Source organism: Cynoglossus semilaevis, chromosome 14, assembly GCF_000523025.1.
Source record: "Cynoglossus semilaevis isolate Cse_v1.0 chromosome 14, Cse_v1.0, whole genome shotgun sequence".
NCBI lineage: Eukaryota > Metazoa > Chordata > Actinopteri > Pleuronectiformes > Cynoglossidae > Cynoglossus > Cynoglossus semilaevis.
This window is the reverse complement of record NC_024320.1, coordinates 10,422,981-10,438,569: the sequence shown is the minus strand read 5'-3', so window position 1 is coordinate 10,438,569 and position 15,589 is coordinate 10,422,981. Positions and strand designations below refer to the sequence as shown.

General features: G+C 36.5%; 2 protein-coding genes across 3 annotated transcripts; one reads left to right on the top strand and one right to left on the bottom strand.

The window, feature by feature from the left end:
• Window positions 1-337: 337 nt before the first annotated feature.
• LOC103389573 (NACHT, LRR and PYD domains-containing protein 12-like) lies at window positions 338-10,210 on the bottom strand. 2 transcript variants are annotated; one of them, XM_008325030.3, is made up of 11 exons: window positions 9,746-10,210; window positions 8,211-8,322; window positions 7,806-7,916; window positions 7,232-7,330; window positions 5,617-5,695; window positions 5,320-5,545; window positions 2,552-4,337; window positions 2,302-2,475; window positions 1,763-1,936; window positions 1,596-1,642; window positions 338-1,269 (listed from the first exon to the last, which is right to left on the bottom strand). In XM_008325030.3, the coding sequence occupies exons 2-11, from the start codon at window positions 8,300-8,302 to the stop codon at window positions 680-682; spliced, it is 3,378 nt and encodes a 1,125-aa protein (XP_008323252.1). In that variant the 5' UTR covers window positions 8,303-8,322; window positions 9,746-10,210; the 3' UTR covers window positions 338-679. The 2 variants fall into 2 exon arrangements, with proteins under 2 accessions (XP_008323252.1, XP_024918271.1); XM_025062503.1 differs by lacking the exons at window positions 5,617-5,695; window positions 8,211-8,322; window positions 9,746-10,210 and having other exon boundaries at window positions 7,806-7,844.
• A 641-nt stretch (window positions 10,211-10,851) lies between these two features.
• On the top strand, window positions 10,852-13,717 carry dynlt3 (dynein light chain Tctex-type 3). Its single transcript, XM_008325029.3, has 5 exons — window positions 10,852-11,012; window positions 11,948-11,989; window positions 12,746-12,869; window positions 12,960-13,037; window positions 13,345-13,717. The coding sequence occupies exons 1-5, from the start codon at window positions 10,986-10,988 to the stop codon at window positions 13,416-13,418; spliced, it is 345 nt and encodes a 114-aa protein (XP_008323251.1). The 5' UTR covers window positions 10,852-10,985; the 3' UTR covers window positions 13,419-13,717.
• Window positions 13,718-15,589: the final 1,872 nt, after the last annotated feature.

Sequence of the window (15,589 nt, the reverse complement as noted above, 5' to 3'; positions counted from 1 at the left end):
TAAAAGCAGAGGTCACATTTGGTTGTGTGCTGTCACAAAGAAAAGTAGTTCATTTTCATGTCTGTTAAGTTAGTCATCTTATGCAAAACTAGTCTTCAAATACCCTACCTAGTCCAGTTGCCCTATATTTTTGGATAGTTCACTTTCAACCTGATTAGTAACTGCAAAATCCAGCAGAGGGAGCTATAGGAGCAGACTCATCCCCTCTATGCCCATCAGTTTTAACCCTTGTGCGGTCCTTCGAATTTTTGTACACACGTTTGTCCTTGCAATGATTTTGTCCCAGAATAATAATAAGTATAAATGAATATGAGGAAAAGTTGGCACAAGTCATGCAGTACAGGAACATGCACACACACACAGACACAAAGACATATTGGGTCTAGGTGACCCAGGGGTCACTTAGACCCGAAGGACTTTACAAGGGTTAAGACATAAACTTATGCTCTGTTGTTGTGGTTTCTCACCAGCTAGAAATCTGCTGGACTAAACATATGCTGCTGTCTGACAACAATAGTTGTTTTTGTATCTGACAGGAGTATAAGAACCTTCATTGTTGTTTTTTTACTGGTTTTCACAGATCTAATTGCACTTGTATGTTATATTTGTATTTGTAAAACAAACTACAGTTTCTTTGCTCTTACATGTCACACTGTTATGGATGTGTAGAGGCCTAAAATCAGGATGAGGTCAAAGAGATTGAGTTGTTAATCCACCTCCAGAACCCAAACCCAGCATAAAGAGGTTCAGTGAAAGTGGTGTTGAAGGTGTGCAGGTGGATCAGTGTGTCAGAGGAGACAACAAAGAAAGACACGGTGCCACCGGGACAGTCCACATACACGGCACCTTTGTTTGGACAGCTGAATGAGGAGGTGATGGAGCTGGTCGTCAGGTTGTTGTCATGGTAAGCCAAGTACTTTCCTTGGGCGCAGATGTCTTTTGTTTTGTGTGAGAAGGAGAAATAATCTAAGTTGCAGCAGTAAAGCGCCCATGACTGAGGGTTTCGTCCGAACCAGCAGTCTTCCTCGTCTCCCTTGCGGCCCACTCCTTTGTAAGACAGTGCAATGCAGACTATGCCGTCCCAGTCTACCTCCCAGTAACAGCGACCGGCCAGTGGGTTGGCACACAGCAGCTGAGTACGCTGGTCAAATCTCTCAGGAAGATCAGGGTACGGTTGTGGGTCCTCAACGTATGTCACAGTCCTGCCATCCTTCGATACACTGATGTTTGGGTGGACGGTGTCTGGGTCAAAGGTGTTTACCAGGAAATCTGACAGAGAAAAAGTCATGATTGAGGATTTGTTTCCTCCAGCAGTGGTCACCACAGCTACACAGTTTGTATTTCAGTACAGCTCCAGAGTAGAGTAGGGCTGGGTGATATGTTGATTTTCTTTGTTCTATCAGATGATTTTGCTTTACATGATATAGAACTATAGGACTATACTGTTTACAACACTTTCTCAGAGACAACATGGTGAACCATGATGATATTGTGAGTTCAAAGCGAAGTTCAAAGTGAATGAGACTCAAACAGTGAGGATTGACATAAATACTATATCAGATCTGAACAAGGCCGTCATTTACATACACACTTACATTTCTTCAGACCTTGTCTCAGCCATCGCACTCCTTCAGGTTCCACCCTAAAGGAAGAACAGAACAGTTGAGTTTATGGTATGGAGTAAAACTGGCTGACTAAAATAAATATTACTATTTACCAAGTACAATGCAGAAACGTTCTGACATCTCGCCCGGCTGTTTACCTGAGAGTTTCCAGTACACAGTGTGGACTCTGCAGTCCAACAGACAGCAGCTTCAGCCCCGAGTCCTGGATGTTGTTGTGACTCAGGTCCAGGTCTCGCAGACTACACGACTCGGAGCTGAGGACTAAGGCCAGATCCTCACAGCTTCTCTCTGATAGGTTGCAGCCACTCAGTCTGGAAGAAACAGCTGTTTTTTATGTGTAATGTAATTTTTTTGTTTCTTTAAATGTAATTCCTCAGGATCTACCAGCACGAACCTAATCCCTAACTTAATCAATCCATTTATATATATATATATATATTTTTTTTTTTTTTCACATCTTGTGTTGTGTTTATGTCACATCTAAACAGCTAGTCCATAACAATTTTGTGCAGGTACTTTTATAAACAAGATTGGGCTTAGAGCTGTTCTCTGATGTAACTCGGAGCATGAACCCATCTGTCACTCAGACTGCACATCTCACATCCCATAGATGCCTCGCTTCACCCTCATACACAACTCTTTATCATTTTATCAAAGAAAGGACTTTGACTTTAACCTGAGCGTTTCCAGGACACAGTGTGGACTCTGCAGTCCAACCGACAAAAGCTTCATTCCTGAGTCCTGCAGGTTGTTGTTGCTCAAGTCCAGGTATTTCAAAGCTGAGGATTTAAAGCTGAAGATGTCTGACAAGGCCTTGCAACTTCTCTCTGAGAGATTGGAGTCGTTCAGTCTGGAGGGAAGGTAGGGACTATGAAAACACATTTCATAACATATTTGAGAACAAATGAATTAAGGTTTCTACTCACAGAGCTTTGGTGGAGACTTTGACCACGGGCAGGAGCCTGGGAAGAGCCGCCTCTGAAGCCCAGTATTTTTTCAGTTCAAACACATTCAGGTCCTCGGCAGATGACAGCAGGATAAAGGCCAAAGCTGACCACTGTCCAGGAGACAGTTTACCCTCCTTAAGACTTCCTGATTCCATGTACTGCTGGATCTCCTCCACAAGAGAGCGATCATTCACTTCATTCAGGCAGTGGAACAGGTTGATGCTCGTCTCTGCTGAGGTAGTCTCTTCGATCTTCTTCTTGATGTAGTTGATGGTTTCCTGACTAGTTGATAAATAAATTCCAGTGTTTGTCAGCAGACCATGAAGAAGACTCTGATTGATCTTCAGGGAAAAACCTAAAAGGAAACGGAGGAACAGGTCCAGGTGTCCGTTGTGGCTCCGTAGGGCCTCCTCAATGGCACTGTGGTAGAACTGTTTCTTTGCCAAGGCAGACAGTGGAAGGTTTGACTTCTCCTGTGTTATCAGATTGAGTCCTAAGTTGATGAAAGTCAGGTGGACATAAAGAGCTGCCAGGAACTCCTGAACACTCAAATGGACAAAACAGAAAACCTTGTCCAGGTACAGGCCCTGCTCCTCTTTGAAGATCTGCGTGAACACTCCAGAGTAGACTGATGCTGCAGTGATGTCGATGTCACAGTCTCTCAGGTCAGAATCATAAAAAATCAGGTTTCCTTTCTTTAGCTGCTCAAATGCCAGTTTCCCAAGACTCTTAATCATTTCCATGCTCTCAGGACTCCAGTGTGGGTCTGTTGGAGACCCTTCATCGTACTTGACTACCTTCAACTTGGACTGAACCACTAGGAAGTGTATGTACATTTCAGTCAGGGTCTTGGGCAGGTCTCCTTTGTGTTTAGTTTTCAACATATTCTCCAGAACTGTTCCAGTGATCCAGCAGAACACCGGTATGTGACACATGATGTGAAGGCTCCGTGATGCCTTGATGTGGGAAATGATCTTGTTGGCTTTGTCTGTATCTTGGAACCTATTTTTGAAGTACTTCTCCTTTTGTGGGTCTGTGAACCCCCGAACCTCTGTCACCATGTCAATGAATTGGTCCAGGATTTGATTGGCTGCCGCAGGTCGTGTGGTTATCCAGAGGCGTGCAGTGGGAAGCAGCTTCCCTCTAATGAGATTTGTCAGCAGCACTTCTACAGAGGCAGACACTGAAGGGTCAGACACCAGCTCAGTGTTGCGGAAGTCCAGTGGGAAACGACACTCATCCAGGCCATCAAAAATTAACACTGTTTGGAATTCTTCAAACCTCGATATTCCAGCTTCTTTGGTTTCTGTGAAGAAGTGGTGAATGAGCTGTACCAGGCTGAGCTGTTTGCCCTTTAGCAAATTCAACTCTCGGAAAGTGAATGGAAGTATAAACTGGATATCTGTATTGGTTTTGCCTTCGGCCCAGTCTAGAGTGTACTTTTGTGTCAAAACTGTCTTCCCAATGCCAGCTACGCCCTTTGTCAACATTGTCCGGATTCTGTCTCTCCCAGGTGACACTTTGAAGATGTCTTCTTCTCTGATGGTCCTTTCTTCTTTGCCCAGCTTCCTGGATGCTGATTCAATATGTCTTACTTCATGTTCTTCATTAATCTCTCCAGCATCTCCCTCTGTGATGAAGAGGTCTGTGTAGATTTGATTAAGGAGAGTTGGCTTTCCTGCTTTAGTGATGCCCTCAAACACACACTGGTACTTTCTCTTAAGGTTTGATTTCAGTTTGCTCTGACAAAGTGGAGCACGGGATCCTAAAAAAAAGAGCAAACAAAAAAAAGACCCAGTTGGTGGCAGTAAAACACCTCAAACCAAGAGAGCTGCAGGTAAAACCCTTGGTTTGGCAAATGTTGGTAGAATGCCTTTCTCTACAGCAAGAAGATCTGAAGGTGCACAAGCTCGGTCACTGGTTGGTGCACTAGTTTCCATTTGCAGTTGATCTTATTGTATAGAGTTTGCATATTCTAACTGTGTTTGTATTCTCTCTAGGTATTGCGGCTTCCTCCCCCCCACCCAAAAACATACTTAGTAGGGGAGTAGGTTGTGAATTGTCCAGTGTTTCCCCCACCCTGCCCCATGAATAGCTGGGGTTGGCTCCAGCACCACCTGCGACCCCCAAGAGGAATTAAGCAGTAGATGATGAATTAATGTTATAACTAGGGGCCTAGTTAATTGCTGCACAGTTTTCCATTAACTGAATTCAGCAATTTCCTTCTTTTCAAGATTAAATATTTGTCTTGGGCAGGACTATGGTATTGCAGACATCTGACTCAAGACATTCAAGTCCCAATTACTAAGCACTGTGACTTACACATAAACAGAAACCACATGACTTTTTAAGTTCACTACGCAATATACTATAGTTTGATTTTTTTAACAGTTGTTGGACAGTAATGAAGCAGCACAGCATGGTTTGGAACTTCATTGCAGCTGATGAGACTCAACTAGTGCAGTAAGTTGTGATTTATTTCCAAAGCCTTGAAGTTTGAAGAGAAGAAAGCATTTTAAACACACATTTACTGATAGCACTCAGCTAAAAGTTGTAGTTTGAACAGCATACATTTCAACATAGGATACTGAAGAGTTGAAAACAGATTCCTTACAATAACAACCCATTTTGGACAGAGCCCTGTTTGCCTTGTTTCAACTATGGTGACATGCAACAACAAAGAAGATTCAACTACTGCTTTGAGATCTATGCAAATATTAAAAATATTTCTTGTTAATTTCTCATACCGCTCTGAAGACAGTCAGCCAGATCCTCCTTGTTCATCATCCTCAGGAAGTTCAGTGTCAGCTTCAGGACTGCTTCTCTGTTGCTCCTCCCAAGTTCATCATCCATTGCATCTTCAGCTTTCACCTCTACCCCGACCTCTGAGCAGTCTGGGGAGTCTGACATCAGGACTTTCTGCATCTTCCTCAGCTCACTTTTCACAAACGTGAACATGTTGTTCTCCAGCAGCTGGAATAGAAAAACACCATCAAACATTATGAAGCCTCAAAACCATAGCCGTTAACAGAATTGGTACACACCGCAAACACAGAGTCCAGCTTTGCCTGAAGCTGCTGGCAGGGCTGGCCACTAGGATCAACCAAACACTCTTCATTAACCCTGTGGGGGGATTACTTAGAATTAGCTTAATTTATGTCAATTGCATTTCACAAAACTGTAGCTGTAGATATGACAGATACTTTGTTTATTCACTCTTTTACTCTTTAGTTATTAAGGCAAAGAAGAAATAAAAGCTGTGGCTCTAAAGAAAGCATTTGATAGGGTAGAGTGGAAGGACGTCTTGTACTGTATACTCTAGGAGGGTAGGAGTGGCAGAACAGTACACAAGGATGGTGTAGGACATCTGCTGTATGAGAGGAAGCAAGATCATGAGAGGCTGTCTGAGGGACAGATGGGTTCAGAACAGGGTTAAGATCTTACTGTATATATCCTATAGGGTCAACCTTTGCCTAATGTACATGTAAATAACACACAGAATGTTAGTGATAGCATGTGGATTAGAACAGGTACTAATTCCCATTAGGATTCTTGATTCACTTAGTTTTTAGGCTGTCATACATTGTTAAAATATTAGAAATAACTGCGCTAAAACAAGTATCACACTTGTATTTAATCTTTATCAAGCAACTGTTTATGGCACTGATTGTTAAAAGTGTGACCAAAAGGCGAAGAAGATTAAACTTTGTAAAAGTGGCATTTTGATTACTAAAAAAAACCCAAAAACAAACAGCACCTTTGCATCTTTGATGTCAGGGACACAGCGAGATCTCCACATTCAAAGTAATGTATTTTACTTATACAAACTTCTCTTCCAGCAAACATATTAACTAGGGATATCAGTTGGCCGATATTACCGCCCCATTATTAGCTAGCATATGATATGAGTTTTTTCCTCCAATTTGGGTTTTGCTAAATTATGTCTGCCCTAAAAATAGTTTTAGGGATAAATGTGAAAATTAATTATTATTATGTGAAATGATTATTATTATTAATGTGAAAGTCACTAGATGACAAAACAATTATCTAAATATTCCTCAATGTCACAATTTATTTCAGTGCAAAAAATTAGGTCAAAACCAATTAATATATAGCAAATAGATTACAAGTCGACTTTCAATCGAAATTTCACTTCAATTAACAAAGACTGTCTTCGGTTATTTAAAGCCCTAGTTGATTTATCAAAAAGTAGAGTGCATTTTTATTTATTTTTGAGAAACTTTGATTTTTTAAGACTTTATTAGAATGTTATTAGTGTAGTATATTGCTTTTGATACATAGTTGATCTACCAAAAAAGTATATCTTTTTTTTTTACACACACACACACACATATGTGTGTGTATATATATATATATTTAGGAGAAAGTTCAACAAGAAAAATGGAAAATATACATTTGCATTTCATTGTGTGCAATACATGCAGTGTATTGACATGGAAAATACATGGAATTCATACCTTACTTGTTTCCTGAAAAATGTAAATGTATACTTTTGACTGATACAGCACAAACAGATACTTTTCATGACTGACACATTGCAACCTTAGAGACAATGTCTCATCATCAGCTGCCAAGCAGTTACAACCAATAGATTTACAACTATCACATTTAAAATACATCAAATTCAGGTGTACTTACTTATTTTTGGCAAAACATAATGGTGGCTCCATGGACTGGTTACTTTTTAATGACATGCAGCTGGGCTCGCATTCTATTCCAGAATCAGAGGAGGTTGGCCTGTAATAATTCATAAAAAAATAGATAGATAGATAGATAGCTACAACTGAATCAATTTTGGCTGCTTCTCAGATCAGTGCTCTAAATTTAAGATGAGCAGTTTTGGCTCACTTTAATCTATTTACTATAATTTTTTGTATTATTTTTAGCTATTTTCTATTATTAAACTACTTTAGGAATAAATTGGATTCTTAACTGCTCTATAATTCTATAATTTGACTTTGTGTAATTTTGGCAGGAATCCTAGATGTTTTGTTTGCTTTACACTCTTTTTTAACACTTTTTTGCCTTAAAAATATCTTTCCGCTAATCAGAACCCACATTAAATTGTTTTTTTACTTACTTTGAACCTAACCAGGACCATTTGTTGCTACTTGGAACTTAAGGGAAACATAGCTAATCCCATATGTATGAGGTCTTTACTTTAAACAATTTTTGTGTTATTTCAGCAGTATCAGTTACATTCAGGGCTTACTTGTTTTTGGCAAAACATAATGGCAGCTCCATGGATTGGTTACTTTTACAGGAAACACTGCTGGGTAGAGGTTTTGGTCCACATAGAGATGACTGTTCTTTTAGATGATTCCTGAAAAGAGAAACAGAGAGGATACAGTGCCTCTAGCTACAACCTAAGTGTCGACGGTTTCTCTTTTGAGAGTGAATCTCTGTTTTACTGTCTTTTTACTTTTTCCCTGGATGTCATTCATGGATTCCAATCAGCAAAATATTTAATAGTTAGATTTAGCTCCTTCTGTCTTTTTTTGATTTTTTGTATTTATTTTTCTCTTTCTCATATCATTATTATTTTTTAGTCTAAAACAAATGATGTTATCTTTTATATGAAATGCATTACAGAAAAAAAGCTGCCTTGACTTCTCACCTTTGGACTTCGGGCTGGCTCCCATGTCCCTGGCACAAAGTAGTGGACTCTGTGACAGGGATTCCATTTTCACTGTCCTCACCCTGGTTCATGATCCTCAGTTTGGATTCAACTAGGGACAAACACATCAGGGGAGTAAGGATTAGAAATGAACAACCATTCTCTTCTGCTTAATCCTATTAAGTGAGGAGGAGCCAATTAAAGCATTCAAAAAGCCTATCGCCACAGTCTACGCCACAGTGTGAACTCCACAGAAATGAGGATCAAAATATGTAACAATTTGAGAGACTTTGTTCAGCTGGTTTGGACATGCGCTTTAGCAGATAGTTGGTGTAATAGAAGAACAGGCAAAGATGAAACACTCCTGAAGTCAACAAAGAAGACAATCTTTCAACCATACATAATCCGTAACGTCGTAGAAATAAACCAAAGAAAAAGCAGTACTTGTATAAAAGGATTATTGCTGTATCGCTAGCATAAAACAGGACAATTAGTACTGGGGCTGTCAAAAAGAACATATATGTTATATATGTACTTTTACTATATTCTGTTTACATTTTTTGAAGCATTTTAATGAATAGGAAAGTGAAGTGCGCCATATATAAATAGAAATTCCACCATTTATTTATTTATTTTATGGTCTGTATTGTCATTGTACCACGGGGTTACAACGAAACTGAGCCTCTGCTTTTAACCGATCACCAAAGTGAACAGTGGGCAGCTTTTAAGCGCCCGGGGAGCAGTGTGTGGGGACAGTGCCATGCTCAGAGCTCCTCAGTGGTGACGTACTTATGGTAGCTACAACAATCAGTCCATTCACTCTTTACACACATTATAGCAAAGTTTTTGTTTGACAAAGCTCCTGCAACTTGGACCTGGTTTTATCAGACCAGAGCGCAGGGCTGTAAATGGGTTTATAACTTAAAAATCTGACTGAGGCATTATTATGTATTTCTGTTTTAGCAATATACAGAAAAGAATCGTTGTCAAATTATAAATGTAGGTGTTTTTACACTGAGTGTTAAACAATTATTTAAAAAATGATTTTTAAAATAATTGTATATTTCAGTGATCTTAGCTGAACACTAAACACCTCGCATCCCAGACCCGAAAACAGTCTGCAATATATAATGTGTAAATTCATATGAAAAGATCCATCAGTCAGTGACAGCCGAAAATAAAACAAACAGCTCCGGTTGCACAGGACACTAAACGCTTCGCATTCTGCTCAAGCTTATTAAGGATTGTTTATCTAAAAAACATTGCTTAGACCAACTGCAGCTCACTGAGAGTGAAGTTAGCCAGATAGAAAAACATCACTGAGCGTTGCAAGTTATTTACCTTTACGACCCAGTCACAAAATGGCGGACGAATACATGACGACCACCGCATGTTTAACATCGTTAAACTTTACATGTTTCGCGGTCTGATTGCCTCTCAACCCAATAGAAGGTCCTAGTTTTGCACTAGTTTTTAATAAGCTTGCGTAAAAAAAATACAACAATGACACAACAATAACTTCCACCCACACGTACCTCTGCTCCACTGCAAGCGTCCATCTGTGAAAGTATAAAAAAAACAAGGAAGTGATATGGGCAAAACAATACAGCGAATATGTGCTGCACTTTAATAAAATAAATAAACGGCGCACAAACGTGAACTCAGGGTTTTTATGACATTTACTCGACAGGCGGGGTTTAGTTGAAAAAGAGAAAAATACATAAAGTAGCAACTGTACTTAATTTCAGGACTCCTTGATCTCCTTTGCAGTGAAGATAATTCTTATTAAAACAGCTGTGCGTTCTAGGTTGTTAGACTGAGAAATATTCGGGGCTTTATAAAACGAGGATGGTTATGTAAATTATGGTTATATTTTGAAAGACACTTTGAGTAGCTATTAGCTGAAATGTCCAACCGTCATGCATGAATCTGTTTTTTAACCTTCAAAAATGATAAAAATCGAATTTTTAATTAAACCTGAAGTTTTGATTCAATTATCTCTTTGATATATATCTGATATGTCTGATACGTTCCCTAAATTGAAATAACTTTGGTTAGGCTGTTCTATTTAATAAATAAACCCTCTCCTAATTTGTCCTTGAAGGTTTACAGTAGATTTGACACCACATCTAGAAGAGTTATTGGAACATTATAAACAAACATTTTTGAATTTTATAGTAAAATATTAAGATAGAAATATATCATCATGTATATAAACTAAATATATAAATAATTTGTATTTCTGAGTATTTATGCCATTATTTTATTTCGATAGTTTATACGTGCACAATGTATTATGTTAAAGTCTAGTAAAAAAAATATGTGTGGATTTTTGCTACGCCGCCTTTTGATTTATTTAATATTTTTCTGTCGCTATCAATGAAAGGCACTCATTTGCAAATTGCAGTTCGACTGACTGGCAGCGGTCGTTGCTGGCCGTTCGTGTGTTTGCCGGTGTTGACTCTGTCGATTGTAAAGAATAAAAAATACGAAGAGTTATGAAATGATGTGCGCAACTAACAATTGACGAATACGTATATGTACAGTATATAAAGTAAAGTTGGGAATCATACATGTTCAGACATTGTGTTTTAATTCCAGGCATGAAGGGGGCAGTATTGTGCCATCAAGGCGTTGTATTCACCGAATATTCCAAGAAGAGGAGCAAGACAGGAAGTGGTTGTACAGCTTTGTGATTTTACCATTCTTATTTACCTTTATTTTTCCACACTTATATTCTATTCCAACACTACAAAACAGTGAGACTTTACAAAAATGGATGAGTACCACAACGGAAACGAGGTATGACCGCGATTCACCTATTTTATTATTTATTTTGTTTCTTTTATCGTTTTGTCCACAGCCACTCCTTAACACTAACGTTAATCAGGGCTATTACAGCGTTAGCATTTTATTCTGATACTTTAGTGTCCTTTTCAACCCATATTATAAGATTAAATGTGTAAAATACGTATCATATTGTCTTAAACTGCGCTGTATAATGCTATATATTCTGGTAATAATGGCGTCGTATAATTATATTTTAATTTTAATCTCTGTGTAGAAGTCCAAGGCCAAATGTGTTTGTATTTTTAGTGTAATCTATATCTTTTTCTATATACCGTTAAAAATTAGCAACTGAAATAAGTCTTAAATACAGAATTTATACATATAAAGTTGGTATTGTTCAAAAACTTCAAAAAAGTAAGTTTATTAATCGATGGTTTAAAACATTAATTCCCTTTTGAGCCCATCCCAATCTCCAACGCTTGTTTGGAATACAGTGAATATCAAAGAGAAGCAACAAAAGATCTGCAGTACCTAAAATTACAGTCTGAATTTTATTCTCTGGGTAAAATGATCTCATAGTTTAAATATATTTCTTCAAGACACTTTATCCTGTCGACTTAAAGCTGGTCACTGTAGATCTGTCAACTTCACATCTTCTTTAAAAAGTATTTCTGGTTTGTAAAATCTATAAAAATTAAATATTTTATTTTTAACATTTATTTTATTAGTGTAATAGAATTTTAAACCAGGTCATACAGGCATAGTACCAAATAGTGGTCATGGTAACTGCTACGAATTCTAGCTACTAAGTACTACTACGTACTTGACAATTGGAACGATGCTCCCAGCTTTCTGTGTACCTTTTGTGATACTTATTTCAAAGCTTTCTTTTACCATTGTCATTATGTGTTTTAAATTATATGTGGATGGGCCTTTGTCATTTTCAGGGCTCTTTCAACTCGGAAGAGGCAGATAACATTGTTAAAGAGGTAAAAAAAATTCCTAACATGACATTGCATTTCACTTTATGACTTACTTTATAACTGCGTTTGAAAAATATGTGTTAATACCTATTATTAAGACAAAAATAGATCTATTATTTTTCCAGTTTCAATTTGTTTGAAGTTCAAATTGCTTCTATAGACCATATGAATGTGTGTGGACACACATACATACATAGACATAAATATAATAACAATAAATAAATAAACCTAATACATTTTTAGTATATCAACTATACTATAAAAAAATTGGCTTTATTTTTTATTGTATAATATATGTATATATACATAATATATGTATAAATATATGTAATATATAATATACTAAAAGATATTTTGCATAATATATTATTTATATATCTATATACAAAAATACATTTGTATGCACTCACTGTCTTTTAAAACGTAAACCCAAGATGCAAAAATTAAAGCTATAACTGCATATTATTTTGGTACATGATTTGTGACAGTTTTTCATTGCATCAACAGTGTGATATATGGGAGGTTCAAGGTAGTAACTTAAGTTGAAGATGAATCACTAACTGTCCCTTAATCAGGGGTCTCTACAGCAGTAGTCTTCAAAGTGATTTGGCTGTTTTTACACCAGATGCTCTTCCTGATGTAGCTGCATACAAGCATGTGATGTATAGCTGAAAAACACAGAGTTATCTGTGTATCCCAGCGTCCTGAGGGGAAAATATAATTTACGTGTTAAACACTGCATCTTTGTGCATCCATCTCCAGTGCATTGAGAATGTGGTGGGCGGTGAGGACTACAGCCAGAGTCAGGTGAACAAGTGGACAGCTAGTATTGTGGAGCGCTGCCTCACGCAGTTGGTCAAGCAGGGAAAACCATACAAGTTCATTGGTACGAGTGAGCCTTTAGCTGCCCAAATGTACACAAACTGTCTTTGTGATGATCTCATAAATGTTTTTGTTTTTCAAAATTCCTATTCAGTTACATGTGCTGTAATGCAGAAAACAGGAGCAGGACTTCACACAGCCAACTCCTGCTACTGGGACACATCCATGGACGGTAATCCAAAAATAAGTATTTTTACACAAAGCATATTTCCTTGTGTTCTCAGTAAAACAGCTTGAGTTTTGTAGCTTAAAGACATTGGAGTGAATTCCAATTTAAGCTAATTTAACTATATGATGTCACTCAACACCAAGGAGTCAATGTTATGATCATAAACTAGACTGTAATCTTAGAGCATCATAAGGACAGGCTCATGTCCAGCTGTTAAAAAAAAAAAAGTACAGTTCTTGATAATATTCTCAATTTTCTACAACCACTCAGATCACATGCTTGATATAACCCTTTTCTTTATCTTTTTCAGGAAGTTCCACTGTAAGGTGGGAAAACCGCACCATGTATTGTGTGGTCAGTGTCTTTGCTGTGGCCATCGCTTGAAACACACGCACAAACATTAAGAAAGACAAACAAAATGACCGAAACAACCAAACCACCGCCAGAAGAGAACTGCAGTGAGTCCTTACAAACGCCAGGGGGACCTTCAGTCACAACCACACAGTTGGTTGTGCACACCTTAGATAAACATCCCTGTGTATTTATTGTCTCATATGACTTCAAATCGACCTTCTATTCATCATAGATTGATTGTTTCCCATTTCCCATATAAAGCAGTGTCGCATAAATAGAAAAAAATAAAATAAAGTCATACAACCAAACTGTCTAGTGTACAGTACAAACTATTTTTCAGCTAGTAGTTTTACCTTCAATCAATTGACTGAGCAGGAGTTTTGTCGTCACAATAATAGAGGGGGATACAAAAGCTACCAAGCATGTAGCTTTTGTCCACCTAAAACATCTGACCGAAAATGATAGATAGAAAGATAGCACTTTAATCCCTCAGGAGTTCTCGTTGGGAATTTTATGCAGTACAGCACCAAAACAACAGTAAAAACTCACAAATAGGTAAAATACAATAAAATTCAAACATGAGTGGCAGCACACTGTCAATGAAAATGGGAAACCGGAACAGTGGATGTTATATATATATATATAAACAATGGTATATATATTATAAACCTTGAACAGGTAAATAATAGTTTAAATAAATACACAGTATAAGTAGTTGAGTAATTAAATACTTGTTGATGGCATCTCAATTATTTATTATTATATTTCAATTATACCATTATTAACCATTGTTATATATATGGCCACGTACATACCTATATATGTATATATGTATATATATATATATATATATATATATATATATATAAACAATGGTATATATATTATAAACCTTGAACAGGTAAATAATAGTTTAAATAAATACACAGTATAAGTAGTTGAGTAATTAAATAACTTAATTACATAAACACTTAGCTATAGTATATAAGCAGTTCCAGCAGATATATATATATATGGCCACGTACATACCTATATATGTATATATGTATGTATATATATATATATATATATATATATATATATATAAACAATGGTATATATATTATAAACCTTGAACAGGTAAATAATAGTTTAAATAAATACACAGTATAAGTAGTTGAGTAATTAAATAACTTAATTACATAAACACTTAGCTATAGTATATAAGCAGTTCCAGCAGATATATTAGTGTATGATGTTGACCAGATTTATAAAACCATTTTTACTAAGAGCTACTATACATATATAACATAATATTCTATAATATAGATGTTAGTAATATATTTATACACAGTATATAAGTTATAAATATACATATATACATACATACAGTATGTGTACGTACACCCACATCCACATATATGCACTATATATATATACATATACATATACACACAAATACATATATACCTACAGACATATACATCTAAATATCCATACTCATGTACATATATACACATATGCATATTCATGTATATGACATGTTATGCCAAATTAAAATTTTGTTGAAAAATTTAGATAAAAAAACAATTGTATTTCTTAAAATGCTCTAATTTAATGAGAAACATGCAGACAAAATAAAATTTTGAAAAGAAATAGTCCAAAGATTTTCATTATAATTTTTTCAGCATCTGACCAACATGACATGCGAAATTGAAATTTTACCAAAGAATTCAGAGAAATAAATTTATAAATTACTCTTTAAAATGCTCTTATTCAAACAGACAAGATACATCCATCCATCCATCATCGTCTGCTTATCCGCTTATAAATTTCCAAAAGATTTCTAAAAATGCTTTATTTGATGGGATACATGCAGAAAATATAAGATTTTGAAATGAAATTCGTACATTTTAATCACAATTTTTCACCATCTCACCAAAAGTGAGATGATTGTTTTTAATTTACCAAAATGAATTTTGTGGAGAAACATGCAAAAAACATAAAATATGACAAGATTTTCATCACAATTTTTCACAATCTGACCAAAATTGAGATGCAAAATTAAGATTTTGCTCAAAAAAATTCTAAAAAAAATTCTCAAAATGCTCATATTTGATGAGAAATGTGCAGAAAAGCTAAAATTTTGAAAAAAAAATTCCAAATTTATTTATTGCAATTTTTTACCTCCTGACCAAATATGACATGCAAAATTAGGATTT